The sequence below is a fragment of the Panicum hallii genome, chromosome 9, assembly GCF_002211085.1.
Source record: "Panicum hallii strain FIL2 chromosome 9, PHallii_v3.1, whole genome shotgun sequence".
NCBI lineage: Eukaryota > Viridiplantae > Streptophyta > Magnoliopsida > Poales > Poaceae > Panicum > Panicum hallii.
Window position 1 is genome coordinate 30,970,568 of NC_038050.1, and position 18,765 is coordinate 30,989,332.

Genomic DNA, 18,765 nt, shown 5'->3' on the forward strand with positions numbered 1-18,765 from the left:
CTCCACTATATATTTATGTATCTTCGGAGGCGATTCTCCTTTACTTATAGCTTTTCTCCTTTTGTGAAACAAGCTAGGAAGGTTACAAGCAAGCAGCTACTGGTCATCAGATAGATGCACACACAATATTCTTTCTGCGCATTAACACCCAGGTTATATATCTCTCTAGGCAACTCTCTGCATTCTTCCTCTATCTATAGGAAAATACTATATAACCTGAACGCACGGGTCATGATCGACACTCTTCACCTATTTGTTTCAACTTGCAGCTGGCATACAGACATATACATCAACGGACAACGCGGGTGCTTGACCTCTAGGATCTAGATAGATCCATTCTCCATTCATTGAAGACCATCAATCTGAGATGGACACGAAGAAGCCGTATATACTCGCCATTGTCATAGTAGCCATCTACACTGGCATGTATGTGATATCCAAGGCTGCGTTCAACCAAGGAATGAACAGCTTTGTCTTCGTCTTCTACCGCCAGGCTGCTGCATCACTTCTCCTGGTGCCTATTGCACTTGTTCTCGAAAGGTACATCAGTAGCTCGCAATTATCCATCCTCTGACATATTCTTGGGCGAGCAGATGAACTAGTTTAGTTCTCAATCTATCGATTTTCAGGAAAAATGTGCAATCGTTGCCCCTTGGGTTGCTCCTGAAGCTGTTTTTCCTCGCCTTAATTGGGTATGCATGCTATTTTTCCATCTTCATATTGTGATTAGTCAATCGGTGGCTCCTTCGGTGAACAAGGAATGATGGGTGCATTTGCATGCCTTGCATACGGCTGTTTCTGTTTGCACGACATTATCAAGATCTGGTCTTAGTTTGCATGAGATGCCATGTAGTTTATACTTCTAGAGCTAAATGTGCACATCGTAGCGAAATCACGATATGATACTATATATATTTATATCGCTTTGTAATTTGCCAGGAGCACATTAGGCCTGAATCTCAGCAATGCAAGTGTGACGCTCACATCAGCGACTGTAGCCTCTGCAACAAGCAACTCCACCCCTGTGATCACCTTCTGCCTGGCACTGCTCTTGAGGTATCACCGCTATATGCACCACCAATCAAGTGTACCTCAACTTGAGCACTAGATAGAATCTTCTTTAATAAAACTAAAACATTCATCTATCCCACTCCCCTTCAATTATATATCTCCAGTCCCCTTCAAACCGAACAAGCTGTAAAGACAGCCCAAGTATTCCACATAGATTTTAATAAAAAGATGAAGAATCGTTGGTCATCTTTCACCATATCCAGAGGATCAACAAGGTTAAGAATCTTGTTCGTTTTGTCCCTAACCCACCACCTTGCTAGTTGTTACAGATTCGTAATCCAACCCAATTAGCAAATCAAAGACGTTAATAATCCCATCTCACTTCACTTCCAAAACCACGCAGTAAGAAAAACAATTGCGCAAGAAGATGCAGATTCAATACGCAAGATATACGAATGATCAGTTAGATTCTGCTGTTTATACTAAGATCACGATCGATCCGACCAGATTCAAGAATATAATTGTTTCTTAGATTGTTAATTGCTTCACATGCAATGGTATGGCAGGATGGAGGTGGTGAAGTTTAGGAGCTCCTCAGGCATAGCCAAGGTGATCGGTGTAGCACTCTGCCTGGCCGGTGCCTTGACCATCGCCTTCTACACCGGGCCGTCGTTCAGTCCTATCAACCATCATCGTGCCTTTCGCGCCCGCACTGCCCATGCCTCAAAAGCTCCAAGTCACGGAACATGGGTAATCGGCACGTTTCTTATGGTTCTGTCCAACGTGACATGGTCCCTATGGATGGTTTGGCAGGCCGTGCTGCTCAAGGAGTATCCCAACAAGATGCTCATAACAACAGTGCAGTGTGTGCTTAGTATGGTGCAGTCATTCGTTGTCGCAGCTGTTGCTGAGCGGGATTTCACAAAGTGGAAGCTCCATTTTGACATCAGCTTGCTCGCTGTTGCTTACACCGTAATGATGATTTACTTGCTCGAATATATATTATCTAAATAATTGTTGAGTTGCAAAAAGAGTAGCTAATGCGTGACTGCTATATTTTGATTTATGCATGGATCAATCAAATGGTTCCGACAGGGGTTTGTGGTAACTGGAATTTCCTACTACCTGCAAGCATGGTGCGTGCAGATAAAAGGCCCAGTCTTCATTGCCGTGTGGAACCCACTCTGCTTTGTTTTGACAATATTCTGTTCCTCCTCCTTCCTTGGAGAGATTGTTCACCTCGGCAGGTAAGTAAATTATATTGCTAAAAGAGCAAATGAGTCGCGTTGAATTATGTTGAACACAGCTAATCTTCTCCCTTTTCTTCTTATTGGCAGCATCGTGGGTGGACTCCTATTGGTTTGCGGCCTTTATAGCGTCTTATGGGGTAAAAGTAGGGAGTGCAAGTTTTTTGAGTGTACGGCCAACACTGTCAATGGTGTACAAGATGGACAAGAACATAAGAGTCCTCAAGCGACGGAGCTTGGCAAGAAAGGACAAGAGAAAGCAACCTCAATGTCAGCTGTCGAAGTAGTGTGATAAAAAAATATACCCCCAAATCATTTATGTCGTTGTTGTTGTTACAAATTACTTCTAAGTCACTAAAATTGTTGCATTAAGTTTACAATAATTAACAGGTGCTTAAATGCAGAAATTTAAATATAGACGACAGGGAAAGGTTGGATGTTAATGTTGTGGATAGATGTCTCCCGGTTAAGACACCTTCTCACCAACCAATCAAGGCATATATTAGGCAGTTGTTAACACACCCAAGGGAAGCCTCCCAAATGCATAGGCATCATTTCATTAACTACCATAAAAAATAACGAAGTCTCTTCTTGGGGTACGTGCCACAGGCACTTGTTTAAAATATAATAAACAAAAGGCTTATATTTACATCAAATTAATAAATATTGAATGTCCTAAGTTAATATCGAAAAAACTTACAACTCTTCATATATGTCACCGATTAAGCAGGATTTTTGTATTCAATTTGAAGGCAATATTCGAATCAATTGTCTCTGGACCATAATAATTGTAAGCGAAGCATTAATTCTTAAATTTAGAATTGAAGAAAACTAATAAAAATTATTTGATGATATGATACACTAATATGATAAAAGAATACAAACAACACTTGAGTATAGACCATCATAAATCCAACAAGAAATTGGAAAAATACAATTGAAAGGATATTGTGCTTATCAATTGACCAGTTAATATTGCATGATAAGTTTTGCAATCAATAAATAGTTGAGCACCATTGATAGTTGTAAATCTAATGAATCTTTGAAAAATTTGAAACTATTTTTTATCAAAATTAGGCCTGCCGTACTCCTCATAAAGGCTCCACTGGCCAGACCGGGAGGTTTGATGAAAAAGGTGTAGACCTAGGGAAAATGTTTCCACCGAAAGCTTGTGCGGCAAATAGAAACAACTTGGATTCGTTCCACCACAGACTGGAACGAAAACTGCCATGATCAGCGAGATGCCAACAGCTTAGCTACCTTTTCAGTTTCGTACGGCACTGATCCTGACAAAAGGTAGCCGCGAAATCAAATGCATGCATGACTCGGCGCTCTGCATTTTCGGATGGATCAACCACCATGCGTAGGTAACTTGTTGGACAGAAACACAAACCATCGTAGAATCGACGGGAGGAAGTGTAAGAAAATAATCACGATAATGCGGATCTTTGCGGCACAATATAATTCAACTAGCATGGAAATTTCACCATAATATACAAACGCACCTTGCTCCATATTGCAACCTTCCCTGCAGTCTTTCTTCTTAACTTTGCCTTATGCTATCATGTTCTCTCTTGATGGAGCCGAGAAGTGAAATGTGTACGCTGTGTGTTGTGTCTGTCACCGAAACAATGAACTGTTCTTTCCCTTATATTCAGCCAGAAGGCGTGACGATTCATGGCGAAGGGACGTCTTGCCTGTTCCCTGAAGAGGCATGCCAGTGAACAGGCATCCTGCCAAGCGAACAGTCACGTCTGCGCACAAGCGTCCATTTGCTGTTGGCCAACATGCAACCACCAACCGAGCAATTTCCATGTGCCATGTTAATGCACCGGCCAATTAGCACTAATACATGTTCATGTGTTAACACCCATGCCATGCAACACTCGTACACACATACATAAGTGATTTAATTAAGGAAGAGAAGAGGGAATTAAAACCCATAATTCTAATACAATTATATTTAGTAACCATCATACTGAAACTATAATATTAGAATTATCCTACATTGGCCATTTATAGATTATTGATAAATAATCTTACAGGAAGAAGACGAGCAACTCAGATTAAACGCATAGGAGATCAGTGTTCCTTTATTGCCTTATTGGCACCATCGCTGAGCAGCTACAGCTGAGCTTACCACCCAGAAAGTTGGTGTTGGTGTGCTACTGACATTGGTGAAACACTACAAGAAGAAGGACGCTCAGCCAACGTGCCGGGTGAGAGGGACGACCAGCAGCGACTTGACAAGCCAGACGGCGGCGGCAAAGGCGGCCACGACCCGCGCCTCGAGGGCAGGGTCCGGGAGGAGCCTGACCGTGAAGCGCCAGCCGATCCACGCGCCGATGAGGAAGAAGGGCAGCCTCCAGAGCAGGAGCTCCATGGCCGAGTCGTCGAAGGTGACCCCCTTGTCGGTATTGGCAGCCATCGGCGGCAGGTGGCCGGGTGGGTGGAAGAACATGAAACTCTTGAGGGAGGAGGAAGAAATGAGATGTTCATCCACGTTTTTGTTGTGTAGATCATCCTGATACAATTTGGATCATCCTGATACTCTTTAGGCCATGGATAGGATGACGAGTTTTTTACATAAATGTGATTCTATATGTATTGGTGTGATTTTTTTAATTGAAGGCTTGGTTCATGAGCTGCGCAATTTTTCGTTTGATTTAAGGTTTGATTCCTGAGATGTGAAATATTGAACTCAAATATTATTATGAGCATATATATATATATATAGATAGATAGATAGATAGATAGATACATATGGTGTGTATTGGTGTGATTTGTTTTTTGTTAATTGAAGGATTGGTTATAAGGTGTGCAATTTTTGTTTGATTTAAGGCTTTGTCATATCTGGGTACACAGGACTGTACACGCGGCGTACTTCTCCCAGGATCCGGGATGGGATATGGTCCATGCCCTAGATCTGTTGTAACTACTCGTAGTGCAGTAGGACTACTCGTACACTAGTGAAACTAGTCGGACACGGTAGGAAACTACCCGAAAAGTACTCGGGTAGCACTCCTCGGCTTGTACCCGACTAAGATTTCCATGTAAACCTATCCCCTCAGACTATATAAGGGCGGACAGGGATCCCTTCGGGGACAATCATCATCAAAGGCAATACAAACCACACAGGACGTAGGATATTACGCTCTCAGCAGCCAGAACCTATCTAATCCTTGTGTTCCTTTGCACCTTCGAGTTTCACATGTTGGCGACACCCTACCTACAAACTCACCACCTCGGGGTATCCCTCGGTAGGTGTGGCGGTAAAACACCAACAGCTGGCGCGCTAGGTAGGGGTGTTCATCGAGCATCCAACGGAGAATTCAATGGCATCCTTCAACTTCACCAATGCTATGCTCGAAGAGGGCACAACTTTCATCTTCGGCTTCTAAATCTGTATCGCCAACAGTTTGGGTGGCTTCAACAGCCACCTAGCCAACTCCAAGGAGCCGGAGGCCTCTTCATCAATCCCAAGCAGCGATCTTGACGAGTTCATCGACAACCTCGACGATCCATTATTTTCCGATCTGGCCCTGCGGATCGAAAGATATCCGTTTTTGACACGACTTCTACTAGTGATGCAACAGATCTATTCGGAACGGATTCAAACCGATCCGAAAAGACCTTGTGATCTAAATCCCTCTCCGACTTGGAGGAGAATTTGGATTTTCTGCTCAAGATCAAGGACGTGGGAGCCACCGCTTGCCGGGGGGCCCTTGTTTTTGATAACTACTTGGACTCCAACGGAGAGTACTCCCTATACAGTACTACACCTTCAAGCCAGTCCCAAAAAAAACTCGAAGATGAGGGAGCCACCGCTCGTCGGGTGGCCCCCGCCCTTAAAAACCACTTGCAACCCGACGGCCACACGGAATCTTTTTCGGGCAGACATCTGGGTTTAACCATAACATCAACGCCGCAAGGCCATTTCGTGTACTAGAAGGGCTTTGAGCCCTCTGAACTACTCGATTACGAGTCCCGACTTGTGGCCTTCATGCAGGAACTGCCCTTCTAGGAGGGTAGACCTCTCTCTCCCATCGCGGAAGAAGAAGAAACTAGCACAAAGCTACTTGAGTACAGCCTTACGGCTAACCACTTGCCGGATCATCAAGTCTACATGAATATCTTGGAGTATCTCTTAGCCCTCCTCCGTGCGGACACACTTCATGAGTATGCCTGATGCTGATATGGTTACCCCCGACTAGAACGTACCCTTTACTGCGCCTTAGGATGCGAGTAGCTTCAGCGCTTTTTGGGTCGACGCTGGGGGACAGTTTGTGCTCCTGGATGTAGTCGATGAAGGTCGCCCTCCAGTCGACCTCAATCATCAAGACCTCTCAGTCGGGTTCCTTTGGACCTTGAGCGATAGAACTTGAGTCTGGTGCCTTGATGGAAGGGTGATGCAACTCGTGAACGAAAACTCCCGGAGGGACGTTAGCTCGATCAGAACGTAGTTTGGAGAGCACATCCGCTCCCACATTGTTGTCGCGAATCACATGGTGGATTTCCAACCCCGAGAACTTGTTCTCGAGCTTGCATATCTCCGTAACGTATGCGTTCATGGTGTCCTTGTTGACGTCCCACTCCTTGTTCACTTGTTGGAGTACCAGTAAGGAGTCACCGTAGACGAGTAGTCGCTTGATGCCCAGAGAGACTGCTAGGCGTAGCTCGTGCAATAATATCTCGTACTCGGCTTCGTTGTTAGAGACCTCGAATAGTATTTGGAACACATACTTGACTTGTTCTCCTCTCGGACTGATGAAAAGTACTCCCACACCACCACCATTGAGCTTGAGTGAGCCATCAAAGTACATGACCCAATGCTCTGGCTAGTTGGTTGGGGCTTCCACTTGGTTTTGTCGCCACTCTACCATGAAATCGACTAGTGCCTGCGACTTGATGGCCGTCCAGGGCTTGAAGTCTTGGGTGAGGGCTCCCAGCTCCACTGCCCACATGGAGATGCGCCCGGTGGCGTACAAATTATGGAGGATATCCGCCAATGGGAAGTCGAAGACAACCAAGAAGTTGTATGTATCGAAATAATGGCGAAGCTTCCTTGAAGTGATGAGCATACTGTAAAGTAGTGTCTGAATTGTTGGGCAACGAACCTTGGATTCAGAAAGGACTTCGCTAATGAAGTAAACTGGTCGCTGCACCCCGAAGGTGTGGCCTTCCTCCTGGCATTTTACCATGATCGCCGTACTGACGATGTGATTAGTCGCAGCAAAGTAAAGTAGAAGGTTCTCGCCTCGTTGGGGAGCCATTAGGATGGGAGGCGACTGCAAATGGTGCTTGAGATCTTGCAGCGCCTGCTTTACTTCCTCGGTCCACTGGAACTTGTCATGGCGCTTGAGCAATTTGAAGAAAGGTAGTCCCCATTCTCCAAGTCGGGAGATGAATCTGTTCAAGGCTGCCATGCAGCCTGTGAGCTTATGGACATCCTTGATAGTCCTTGGAGCATCCTTGGCTATGATGGCGGTGATCTTCTCCGGGTTTGCTTCAATTCCTCGATGACTAACAATGAAACTGACTTATTTTCCTTGTGGCACGCCGAAGACGCACTTCGTCGGGTTAAGCTTTCATCGAAATCTCCGCAAGCTATTGAATGTTTCCTCGAGATCAGCGATGAACTCATCATGGGATCTAGTCTTGATGACCATGTCATTTACGTAAGCTTCAACATTGGGATGTAGTTGGTCCGCAAGGCACTGTTGGATGGCCTGTTTATAGGTGGCTCTTGCGTTCTTCAACCCGAATGACATTGTTGTGTATGCGTATGCTCCAAAAGAGGTGATAAACGCTGTTTTGATCTGATCTTCTTCCTTGAGAGCTATCTGGTGGTAGCCCGAATAGCAGCCGAGGAAGGAGAGCAGGATGCAGCCAGCCGTAGAGTCGATGACCTGGTCGATGTGTGGTAGCGCGAAAGGATCCTTCGGGCAGTGTTTGTTGAGATCAGTATAATCTACACACATCCTCCATTCATTATTATTCTTATTCAAGACTAGTACAGGGTTAGCTAACCACTCGGGGTGGTACACTTCTTTAGTAAAACCATCCGCGAGTAGTTTTGCTAGCTCTTTCTTGATAGCCTCCCTCTTGTCGGTGGCGAAGCGTCACAGTCGTTGCTTCTTCGGAGTGGCTTCAGGGTCAACTTTTAGGCAATGCTCAATCAACTCCTTGGGCACCCCTAGCATATCTGCTGGCTTCCACGCGAATATGTCTCAGTTAGCCCTAAGGAAGCTAAGAAGCACGCTTTCCTATTTGTCATTCAAGCCACCTCCGATCAAAGCAGTCTTGGACGGGTCACCTTCTTGCAGTTGGATGGCCTTGATGCCGACGGCAGTAGTCGGGCGATTGCGTCACAACACGTGTGCTTCAAGAAGAACCTGTTCTGGAAGCAGCAGATTACGTCCTCACCGATAATGTTGGCGATGGTGGCGCACGTCTCGAAGAAACACCGGGTGTAGGAACATAGGGTCTCGTTCATCTCTTGCTTCACCTGGGATAGATCATGGCGAGTGCCTGCTCTAATCATGGATCCTTGGAAGTTGTCGATGAAGGCCCGCTTGAGGTCTACCCAGGAGTCGATGGACTTTGGCTTGAGGCTTTCAAGCGAAGTGAGAGGTGCCGACTCTGAACCTACCGGGAAGTAGAGGGCTTTGATGGAGTTGGATCCCCCTGAAACCTTGATGGCAACGGAGTAGCATCGGATCCACTGGCACGGGTCCTGCTTGCTGTCGTACTTGGGGATTCCGACTTGTTTGAACTCCTTAGGATAGGATTTATCGGTGATGTTGGAGGTGAAGGTGGGGAAGTGGTTGTTGTCGTCATCGTCATGGTACTTGTCAGTACGGTCCCTTCTCCTTGCTTTGATAACACGCCGCGCGTCGCGGCCATCATTGATCTTCTGCCTCAGGTCGATCGTGGGGGTGTCGTGAAGGCTGGCCTTGAGTGGAGGTGGGCCTTGAGGCCTTGCACCATGCTGGTTGCGAGGTTGATGAGTAGATTTTTCTACTTCTTGTTCCTCGTTGCCACGCGTGGACGGGTGACCCTCATTGCGCTGGTGGTTGTCATTCCTCCGGTACCCGGGGCCTCCTCCGGGGGTGCGACTGATCAGCGCAGTTTCGCCATGGCGCTCAGACCTCAAGGGCACATTCTGAGTGGAAGGCACTGGATGTTGCCCATCAAGTTGCATGAGTGCATGCTGGGTTAGATACTGTAGCCTTTGTATCTAAGGGTTGGGTGGTAGTTGTTGGGCTAGTAGAACTGTTTCTGCGATGGCGCCAATCGGTGTACGGTAGTCCCGATCCGCGGCTGCTACAAAAGCGTTGTTGAGGTTCCTTTGGTACATTGGATTGCGAATGCGATTTTCCACGTTTCGCCTGCTCTGGGCGCGCTTGGCATTCTTCACGCGCTGGATCCTTCAGTGCTTCTCATTCTCATCCTAGGGGGCATCAGCTGTGGGCTCGTTGGAAGAGATGTCCGCGAGTTGCTCGTTGTCGTACTTAGGACCCAGCTCGTCGTCATTCGTGTTGCGAAGGGAGGCCATGTAACCTTGATGATCTGGCGAGTTGTTAGTCGTAAGGCTATACACGAGTAGCTTTGTGCTACTGTCTCCCTCTTCCGCGATGGGAGAGAGAGGTTTGCCCTCCTAGAAGGGCAGTTCCTGTGTGAAGGCCACAAGGCGGATCTCGTAATCGAGTAGTTCGAAGGGCTCAAAGCCCTTCCAGGACATGAAACGGCCTTGCGGCGTTGATGTTATGGTTAAACCCAGATGGCTGCTATCAGACCTGGTTACACGGGACTGTACACATGGCGTACTTCTCCTAGGATCCGGGATGGGACATGACCCACACCCTACATCTGTTGTAACTACTCGTAGTGCAGTAGGACTATTTGTACAGTAGTGAAACTAGTCGGACACGGTAGGAAACTACCCGAGAAGTACTCGGGTAGGACTCCTAGGCTTGTACCCGACTAGGACTTCCATGTAAACCTGTCCCCAAAGAGTATATAAGGGTGGACAGGGACCTCCTCGGGGACAATCATCATCAAAGGCAATACAAACCACACAGGACGTAGGGTATTACACTCTCGGTGGTCCGAACCTGTCTAATCCTTGTGCTCCCTTGCACCTTCGAGTTCCAGATTTCGGCGACACCCTACCTACAAACTCACCATCTCGGCACGGTGGACGGCTGGGGCTTGTCATAGTGGCTTGTCTTTTCCGATGGTCATGTCGTTGCATGTCCTTACCTACCCTTATGCTAGAGGTTCGTCCTTCGGCGTGGCCCGTCACTTCGTGAGGTCCCTGGGGGCCCCACGCTTTTAGGGCGGACATGCCTGACCCCTCACCCTTAGGGTGGGGCGAGACGGACGCGCCCGACCTGTGGCAGAACCAACCTGAATTACACCGGCTCAAGTGCGTTGATCCTTTCTCTGAAGGCAATAAGGACTCGACCGCACTTCAAACGGTGTAACCCCGTGGTCTGTCGGGTAAAGTCCCGATAAAACCACCTAACTCAGGGTCAAAACAAGGTACCTCGCACGAAGGCGAGTCCAGAGATACAAATGCCAACCATTTTTACATCACAGGCATAATATTACATGGTATACAACCATAGTATAAAAACCTAACTAGTTTGAATTTATACAAGACTTTTCCAAAGTTATAGTATCTGCAGCGGAAAACAAACGCGACACTACAGACGTCGCACAATGGATGTTTGAGCTAAGCCCATGCTCAACATCACTCGGAGGGACCTGTGTTGGCCGGGGACGGATCCCACTCCACGGACCAACCATCGGGAAGAGCATAGGGCCATGGTACGGGCAGAGTAGAGTCCTCAGGGGGATTACCTGGAACAAAAGTCAAAATGCAAGGCTGAGTATGCTAATACTCAGCAAGGCTTACCCGTTTCATGGTATACTTAGCCATGTAGCTAGACTTATGAAGGCTTATAATGGTTCTGGGTTTAATTTCAACTGAAAAGAAACAAATAGTAGATCCTTAATTTCAAATTTTTAGCTTTCAGGTTCTAGTTGATTATCCATTCTAGGTAAGCAACTATAACTATTCAAGCATGGTATAATCTTTTTAAACAAACATCATCTTTGATAATCATAAGGTTGCTCTTGTTACTCTATGTGGCAAAGGAATCAAGCAGTCTCAATCTCTGCGAGAAACGGATGATTCTGAATCAAATTTCACAAACTTGCAAGGGTAAACCTAACTCACACGCTTGGAATATCCAATGATCGTTCCAAAGCAACCGTTTGCCTTTCATTCTGATTCGTGGATCAGGGCCACCACAAGCGACTGTAGGACCATACGCACATCCAATGTGCAGGACGTACGTCTGTAGCGTGATACATGACCGTACTCCTGTCCGCTGTGCGGAACGTACTCCCGCACGTCGGTGCATATGAAAAACCAAATTACGAGTGGTGGGGGGTATGTCCACTCCTCGGGCCGATCGGTTACTAGGCTTACCGCTTGCCATATTTCGCGGCATGTGTGGCTAGTACTTTCAAACGCTTAACCACCGCTACCACACACTGCAACCTTAGAAAATTTTTATCAACACAGACGGGGTTTTTCTCAAGGTCATCAATCATAATCACAACCCCGTCCGTCATCCTTATAGTGGTTGCAGGAATATAAATATTGCAACTCCTATAAAGCCCGCGAGTGACAGGAAATCACTCGACTTCTACCGGCCATATTAGCTTAGCAGCTAGGCGGACTCAAGTTCTAGTATTCAATAAATAGGTTTCTAGGAATATGCAACTAGGGTTTTAAATACAATTTCTAGAAACTTAATGCACAAGTAGATATATATATATATATATGAATGTATAAATTGCAGTGTAGTAAAATAGCAGTTTATGTCCGGGGCTTGCCTTCGTTGGTGGAGCTGGGGTCAGAGATGTCAATATCTCCCGAACTTTGGTTCGGGGCTTCAATTAATTCCTCGGTGACGTTCACTTGATCTTCCGAAATGCCCTGCTTGGGTTCCGGAATCAACTCGTAGGTTCCGTCAGCGAGTGTAGTCGAATCTACATGATATGTAGCGATTTGAAGCAATAGGTATTGATTTAAGAACTCCACTTCATGATAAAGTTGCAATCCAACAATTGGATACACATAATTTTCATAAGACAAGAAATTATAATTCAAACCTACTATTGTATCTAGTTCAATTATTATAATTACTCGGATTAACTGAATTAAGTTAATAAGTTTGATTTTTATTTTTGAATTTCACTAAAGCTGTGGCCTTGAATTTTTGTGGGTAAGCTTACTTCTAATAGATGAGCTTACTATGAATTTTCCATAATTTTCTGAAAATAGACACTAAGGTATTTGAATTAAGTTTAAATTTCAAGTTTAAATTCAAATCTTAGGTAAAACAGTGCCATAAATTCTTGAAAGATTTATTATGGACTATCCAATTATAGAGCATCCTATGGTAAAAAGATCTAAGCATGAAAACCTTGGTAACATGCTTGAATAAATTTAAACTATTCTAAACTTGATTTGCATAAGTTTAATTTAGTTTAAGCTAGGGTTCAATATTGTAAATGAATTTTGCACACAAGTTTACTCATACCCTAAACAGACTATACACCAAAAATCACAAGCAATAGAGCTAGTATGTAAAGGTTACACATAAGATACCCTTTTGCTAAACTTTAAAATAACTCAAAAAGCATTTGGTTTCAAACCAAACTCTATCAACAAAAGTTGTAGAATTTACTTCAAGAATTCAAACAAAACTAGTTTGACATTTTTCTGAATTTCTTACGAATTTCTACAAATTTCTAAAGATCACTGACTTTGAATTGAGGGGAGGGGCTGGAATCTTGCAGTCAGACCCTCAGAAAGAATTGAATCAAAGAAATTGGGTCCTTGGCTCGTCGGGGAAGAGAAGCCGAGATGCGCCGGCCAAATTCCAGCGATGACAGTCGCCGGCGGCGAGGGGGAACTGGCCGGGAAGGATCAGGGAACTAGGCGGTCCTTGCTAGGGGTGATGTGCGGGTCGGGGTTGACCAGAGGGGGTGGAATGGCGGTGACCCGAAGCGGCGGCGGTAGAGCTTGATCACGGCGGCGGTGTTCCGGCATGACGGCTCACCGGCGGTGGATCGAAGGTAGGGGAATAGCTCCAGGGAAGTAAGGCGGTTCGAATGATCACCTTGGTGAGAACTAGGATGACCGGAGAGGTGGGTTCCCACGGCGACCCAAGACAACGGTGAGGGGAGGAGCTCGTCGGTGAGGTAGATGTGGTGCTTAAGGGCGGCGATGGAGGGGCTGGTGACCTTCACGAGATCACGGCAAAGCTACTGGAGGTGACGGCGTGGCTTGAGAAGGGGCGGGTCGAGCTGACGACGGCGAGCAGGACTGCGACGGAGTGGTCCGGCGGGGTGTTGAGCGGAGAAGAAGCCGAAGAAGTGAAATACGGCCGCAAGAGTGGGTATAAGTAGTTGAAGCGGGCTCTTGGTCATGCTGTGAAACTAGGAAGAGGCACGGCAAGCGGTAGCTGCTGCTAGCGGTCGGCGGCGCATCGTGGCGGCCGGGCGGAGCTTGGGCAGAGGCGGGGCGGCAGGGCGCGCGCGGAAGGAAGCCAGAGGGGAGGAGCTAGAGCGGTGGCCAGCCTAGAGGTGACGTAGAGGAGATAGTGGAGTAGACAATGGCGCTGGCAGAGCGGCAGCGATGGTGAACAGTGGTGGCGACGGCAAGCAGCTGCTGGCGGCTCGGGCGGTGGCGTCGCGCGCTCGGGGAAGCTAGCAGGAAGGAGCGCAGGCGGTGGGCGGGCTCGGGGCGACGCGTGGAGCGGCGCTGGAGCAGTAACTGGCTTCGGGCGGCGCGGCACGACGGCCTGCGGCGGCGCAGTCGCGCGGCAGAGGGGAAGCAGAGGAGGAAGAAGAAGAATGGGGGGCGCCAGGGGCTGATTTGTAGTTTCCAAAAATTCCCGGGATCTCACTGTAACCCAAAGTTTCCCACTAATCTAAAGTTCAAATGAGAAAATGGTCAAAATAAAAGTTGTAGAACTTTTCAAACCCTACAACTTCTATCAAGTTCAAAAACTCAAAGGATAGAGCTTTATTTAAAAACTTTGGAATCAATTCAAACTTTTCAAAGTTTTTGTCCTTAGTTAGGTAAATTCCATATACTTTTGGACTGAATTGCAAGTTTAGGTAATGTAATGATGACTAACACTTTTACACTTTGAACCCTAGTCAAAATTGGAAGTTACATGTGTAATTCAAACACTTTGCATAAAAGGACTTATATTTTTGAAAAATCACACTTAGGTCCTTATTTTTCACACATTCATTCAATTGCACACAATTCAATACACACATTACACATTCCTTCCTAGCGTTTTAAAATTTTGACACCTAGTGTGTCACACCGACCCCCAATCGTTGGGGTCGGGAGAGGTGGACGCGCCCGATCCCTTACCCTTGGGGTCAGGCGAGGCGGTCGTATCTTTCTCCAGTGCTTCGCATTGGGCTATCGGTGCTCCTTCTCCGAGTGGGCCGTTCTGCGGCCATTCGACAGCCCAGCCGGCCCAAGCCACTACTTTGGGGGGACTAATTTGTGATCAGCCTCCTAAGGAGCATTCTTTGGGGGATCCATGATATTTGCCCCCGAAACCTATCTAGAGTAGGATTCATCTGATTATTACTCCATGTGTACTTGCCTCCATTTAACTCCAGATCCCTCAGTTAATGTGTATTTATCACCCAGATAAATAGGTCAGTATTTTTGCTACCAGATAACTTTTTGTTCTTCTCTGAACTATATCCCAAGTTGTTAAAATCCCTTCCAATAATCAATGTAAAACTCCTTTTAGCACATAAGTTTGAAACTTCAGATAAAAGGATATCTTTTTTATCATGAGCAGGTCTATAGACCGTGGCCAGAGTTAAACATTTTTCTTCTTTTTTCTCTGCCATTGTGGCAGCTAGAGAAAATTGGCCTTCTTCAATTTAACCACATCAAATCTGTCTGTGCTTACACCACATAGAATACCTCTAGACTTTCCATCAGAAGCTATCTAGTGCCGAGCAAACCTTTTCCTGGGATCAATGGTTCTAAAGAACTTATTATCAGAATATCATTTTTTTTCCATTGTTGCCTGCAAACCCACGAAGTCAAAATCATGCTCATTCAACAATTCTTTTATCATAGTAGATATTCCCTTCTTGGAGACATCCCTACAGATCCAGATGAGACCTATTATAATTATACTTTTAATCTTGTTTTACCGCCCCTCCTCAAGTTGTATCCGGGGCCAATCCCCAGAAGAATACTCCCCCTCAGATGGAGAGGGACGTCCCATTCTTTTTTAGAATTGTCTTTTACTTTTTTCTCTCCCTTTTCTTATTAGATACCACTTGGAAACCATCGTCATTAGAATTATGGCAGTGCAACTCAATATATTTCATCTCCTACAAGGGGAGAGAAGTTTCTTCACTATGAACACAACCCGCCTCCATTATTTCTTTCTTCTCATTTAAACTTGCCCTTGCTTTCTCTAAATCTTTCAACAGATCAATTTTTTCAAAAGTCAAATTCTATGTATCAACCTCCAATTTACGAGCTCTAATTATTAGTTCATTATTGCTAAGAAATGCTAAGGAGTTCTTGAATGGAATAGAATTACCTTCACATTCTTCTTTTCCAGTAGAGCTTCAGCCTTGTTAGCAATCTTCATATTACCTAGACCTTGTTTCTTTAATCTATCACTTTGCCTTGTATTAGCTTGTGAGGTGATTGCTTCACTTGGATCACTGATCTCCTCCATACTATTGTTGATGACTTTAGCTTTCCCGGACCATCCATTTGTGGTACTTCCAACTCTGTTTCTTCAGCATCATCCTCTTCCATCATATCTTCCCATATGGAGAATTATGTTTCTCTCCTTCCACAGTGTACTGCTTAACCTCATTATCCAACCCCTAATCTTATTGGCTTGACCATATCCTAATTGGAGCTTCCTAGGTCCCACAGTAAGGGCTAGGTACTGAAGCACTTTTAGTCACGGCATTTTCCTTCACTTCCACTTTTCTTCCTAAATGGAATCTAGCAGCTTGCAAAAGCTGTCAGTTGACTTCCCCAATTCCAGAAGTTTAGAGTAGTTCCCAGCTGTTAAAGTATGCTTAGTCTCAATCATAGATAGAGAGTCAAATTTGGACTTAAACAGGTTGGTTCCATACTCATTAATGAATTCTGATACATTTTCTCTTAGTTGCATCGACCACAAGTGTTTTATTTCTACATTCTTGAAGGTTCCAAAGTTCAAGTGTTTCCCCCTGGAGAAATTCTGTCATCAAAGCACAGACCTGGTTCAGAACTTTCTCTATCACTCTCTAGAACCTCTAAGGCTTTAGATTTTCCTTTATCCCCAGCAGTCATGGTGATTTTATCATCAGATTTCTTGGACTCTCTATTTACAGGTTCCACATCTTGCTTGATATCTTGTGTTTTACCCCCTTCATCTTCTATTTGATTATTTCCAGGGGCTCCCACAATATCATCCTTCTCTACTGGATGTTCCTTAGCTAGACATTTCCTTGTCATATGTTTTGTCCCATGTCATTCCTGAGCTAGATTGGCCATTACCTCTTCCCTCTTGCTAAGACTTTCCATCACCCCATTTTGGTTTTTTAGTGAAGGATTGTCCTCATCTAGTTTGTTAGTAGTTCTTATCCATTTAGTTCCAGCGGCATTAGTTACCCCTTATGTAGGGACCTCCTTCTAAAAGATGAAATCATAGAAATGGAAATCAAGCAGAACTTCCACAATAGCAGGTACTTTTGTGATATCCCTGCAGCCAATTTTAACTCTTACAAACTCCCACCTTTTTAGGTTGCCTCTGTAGTGGTAAACCCACTAGGGATGCCACAAAGCCTACTTTCTTGTCAGTTCTCTTTTCTAGAGGACTTCCAAAAATTCTAAACCAGGCTGACTCTAACTTAGCTTTAGCCCCAGCATTTGGATTCTATTGTTCCACCTGAATGTGACATCAGGCACAGTACTGATGCATTTCTATGAAGAAAGATAGTTCCTCCACCTTCTTAGTAGTTGGAACCTCATTTGAATGTTACTGTTAGAAAGTCTTTTAGCAAACCATCTCCAATTGGAGTGAGGACCAGCCTGTTCATTGAATTCAGTCTCCAACTATTTTGCATATACTAACCCCTTGATGATTTTTTTGAGGCCACAATTGGTTGTTTCTTTTGCACCTTCCTCAAAGTTTTCATTCTGCACAACATGAAATCCTTGTCCAAGAGAGCTGTAATGCCTACAAAGGGGGCTATGCATTCCTAAGGCATAACTTCCTCACAGACCCTAGGGACATGACCTTCCCTCTTACATCTGCTACATATCTAAGGTCTTAAGCACTCTTCTAGCATATGCCCCACTCTTCCACACGTGTTACACTGTCCACCACTAACAGAGTTTTTAGAGTCCTCATTCTTCTTATGAAACTTACTCTTCTCAGCTTGATCAGTTTTTTTTTTTGCATTGTTCATCCCTCTCCCAAAAGTCTCATTGTTATAAGACTAAGAAAAGTCTTTTTGAATAGTTTCTTCCTTTGGAGTCTTGAGATCATTCTCCCCAACTCTCTTGTCCTGATTTAGATTACCTTGTAGGTCAAAATGGGACTCTCTATGCGGATTCTGAAAATTATGCCTTCCTATGCCTCGTGGCCTCCACTAGAGGTTAGGAGGTCTTCCCCTCTGAAATCACTTTGGCCATAACCACCACCTTGGTGGAATCGCTGATCAAATCCATAGAATCCATCAACCCTTTCACCACCAACACCACTCTCAAATCTACCACCTCCTCTCGAGGCTCTTTGCCCCGCAAAAAAGCCCCTATCAGCCATGCGGTTTGCAACTAGATTTGGTCACCTGTGCAGATGATGTCGTATCACTGTGACAGTTCATGTGCTTGTAAGTTAGACATATATTTGTTAGTGTGAAATATATGTTTGTTTGTATAAAGCTCATGTGTATTTATGTGAAGCTTTTGAAAAATTTAAGTGCCAGTAAAAGGGTACTTTTGTAATTATAGAAAAACCTAGGGTTGTTTTTGCAAAGTGTAATTGGATAGAAGGTAACTTCAAAATAAGTAAAGAGTAGTTTTGCAAATATGTTTTTCTTACTTTATGTCTTGTAAAAATATATATTTACCCAACAGTTGCATTAGAGATGTATAAGTTAAATTGTGTAAAAAATTTGAGTAAAGTTGTGGAAATAGGGGTATTTGTGTAATTTATTAAAAGTATAAGTCTTTTTTTATGCGAAACAGGTGATTTACAAAAGTAACTTTCCAAAATTACTAGAGGCCAAAGGGTAATAATGTAAGAAATCATGACTTACTTAGCAATTTGCAAATAGGTCCAAGGTTATATGTAATTTATACTAACAATGACAAAGATGTTATAAGATTCAAATTTAGTCCAAGTCTTAAAATAAAACT

The 18,765-nt window shown here is 44.8% G+C and overlaps 1 protein-coding gene across 1 annotated transcript; it reads left to right on the top strand.

The window, feature by feature from the left end:
• The first annotated feature begins 268 nt into the window (after nt 1–268).
• On the top strand, nt 269–2,701 carry LOC112876724 (WAT1-related protein At5g64700-like). Its single transcript, XM_025940892.1, has 6 exons — nt 269–540; nt 630–692; nt 940–1,056; nt 1,578–1,983; nt 2,107–2,258; nt 2,349–2,701. The coding sequence occupies exons 1-6, from the start codon at nt 368–370 to the stop codon at nt 2,548–2,550; spliced, it is 1,113 nt and encodes a 370-aa protein (XP_025796677.1). The 5' UTR covers nt 269–367; the 3' UTR covers nt 2,551–2,701.
• Nucleotides 2,702–18,765: the final 16,064 nt, after the last annotated feature.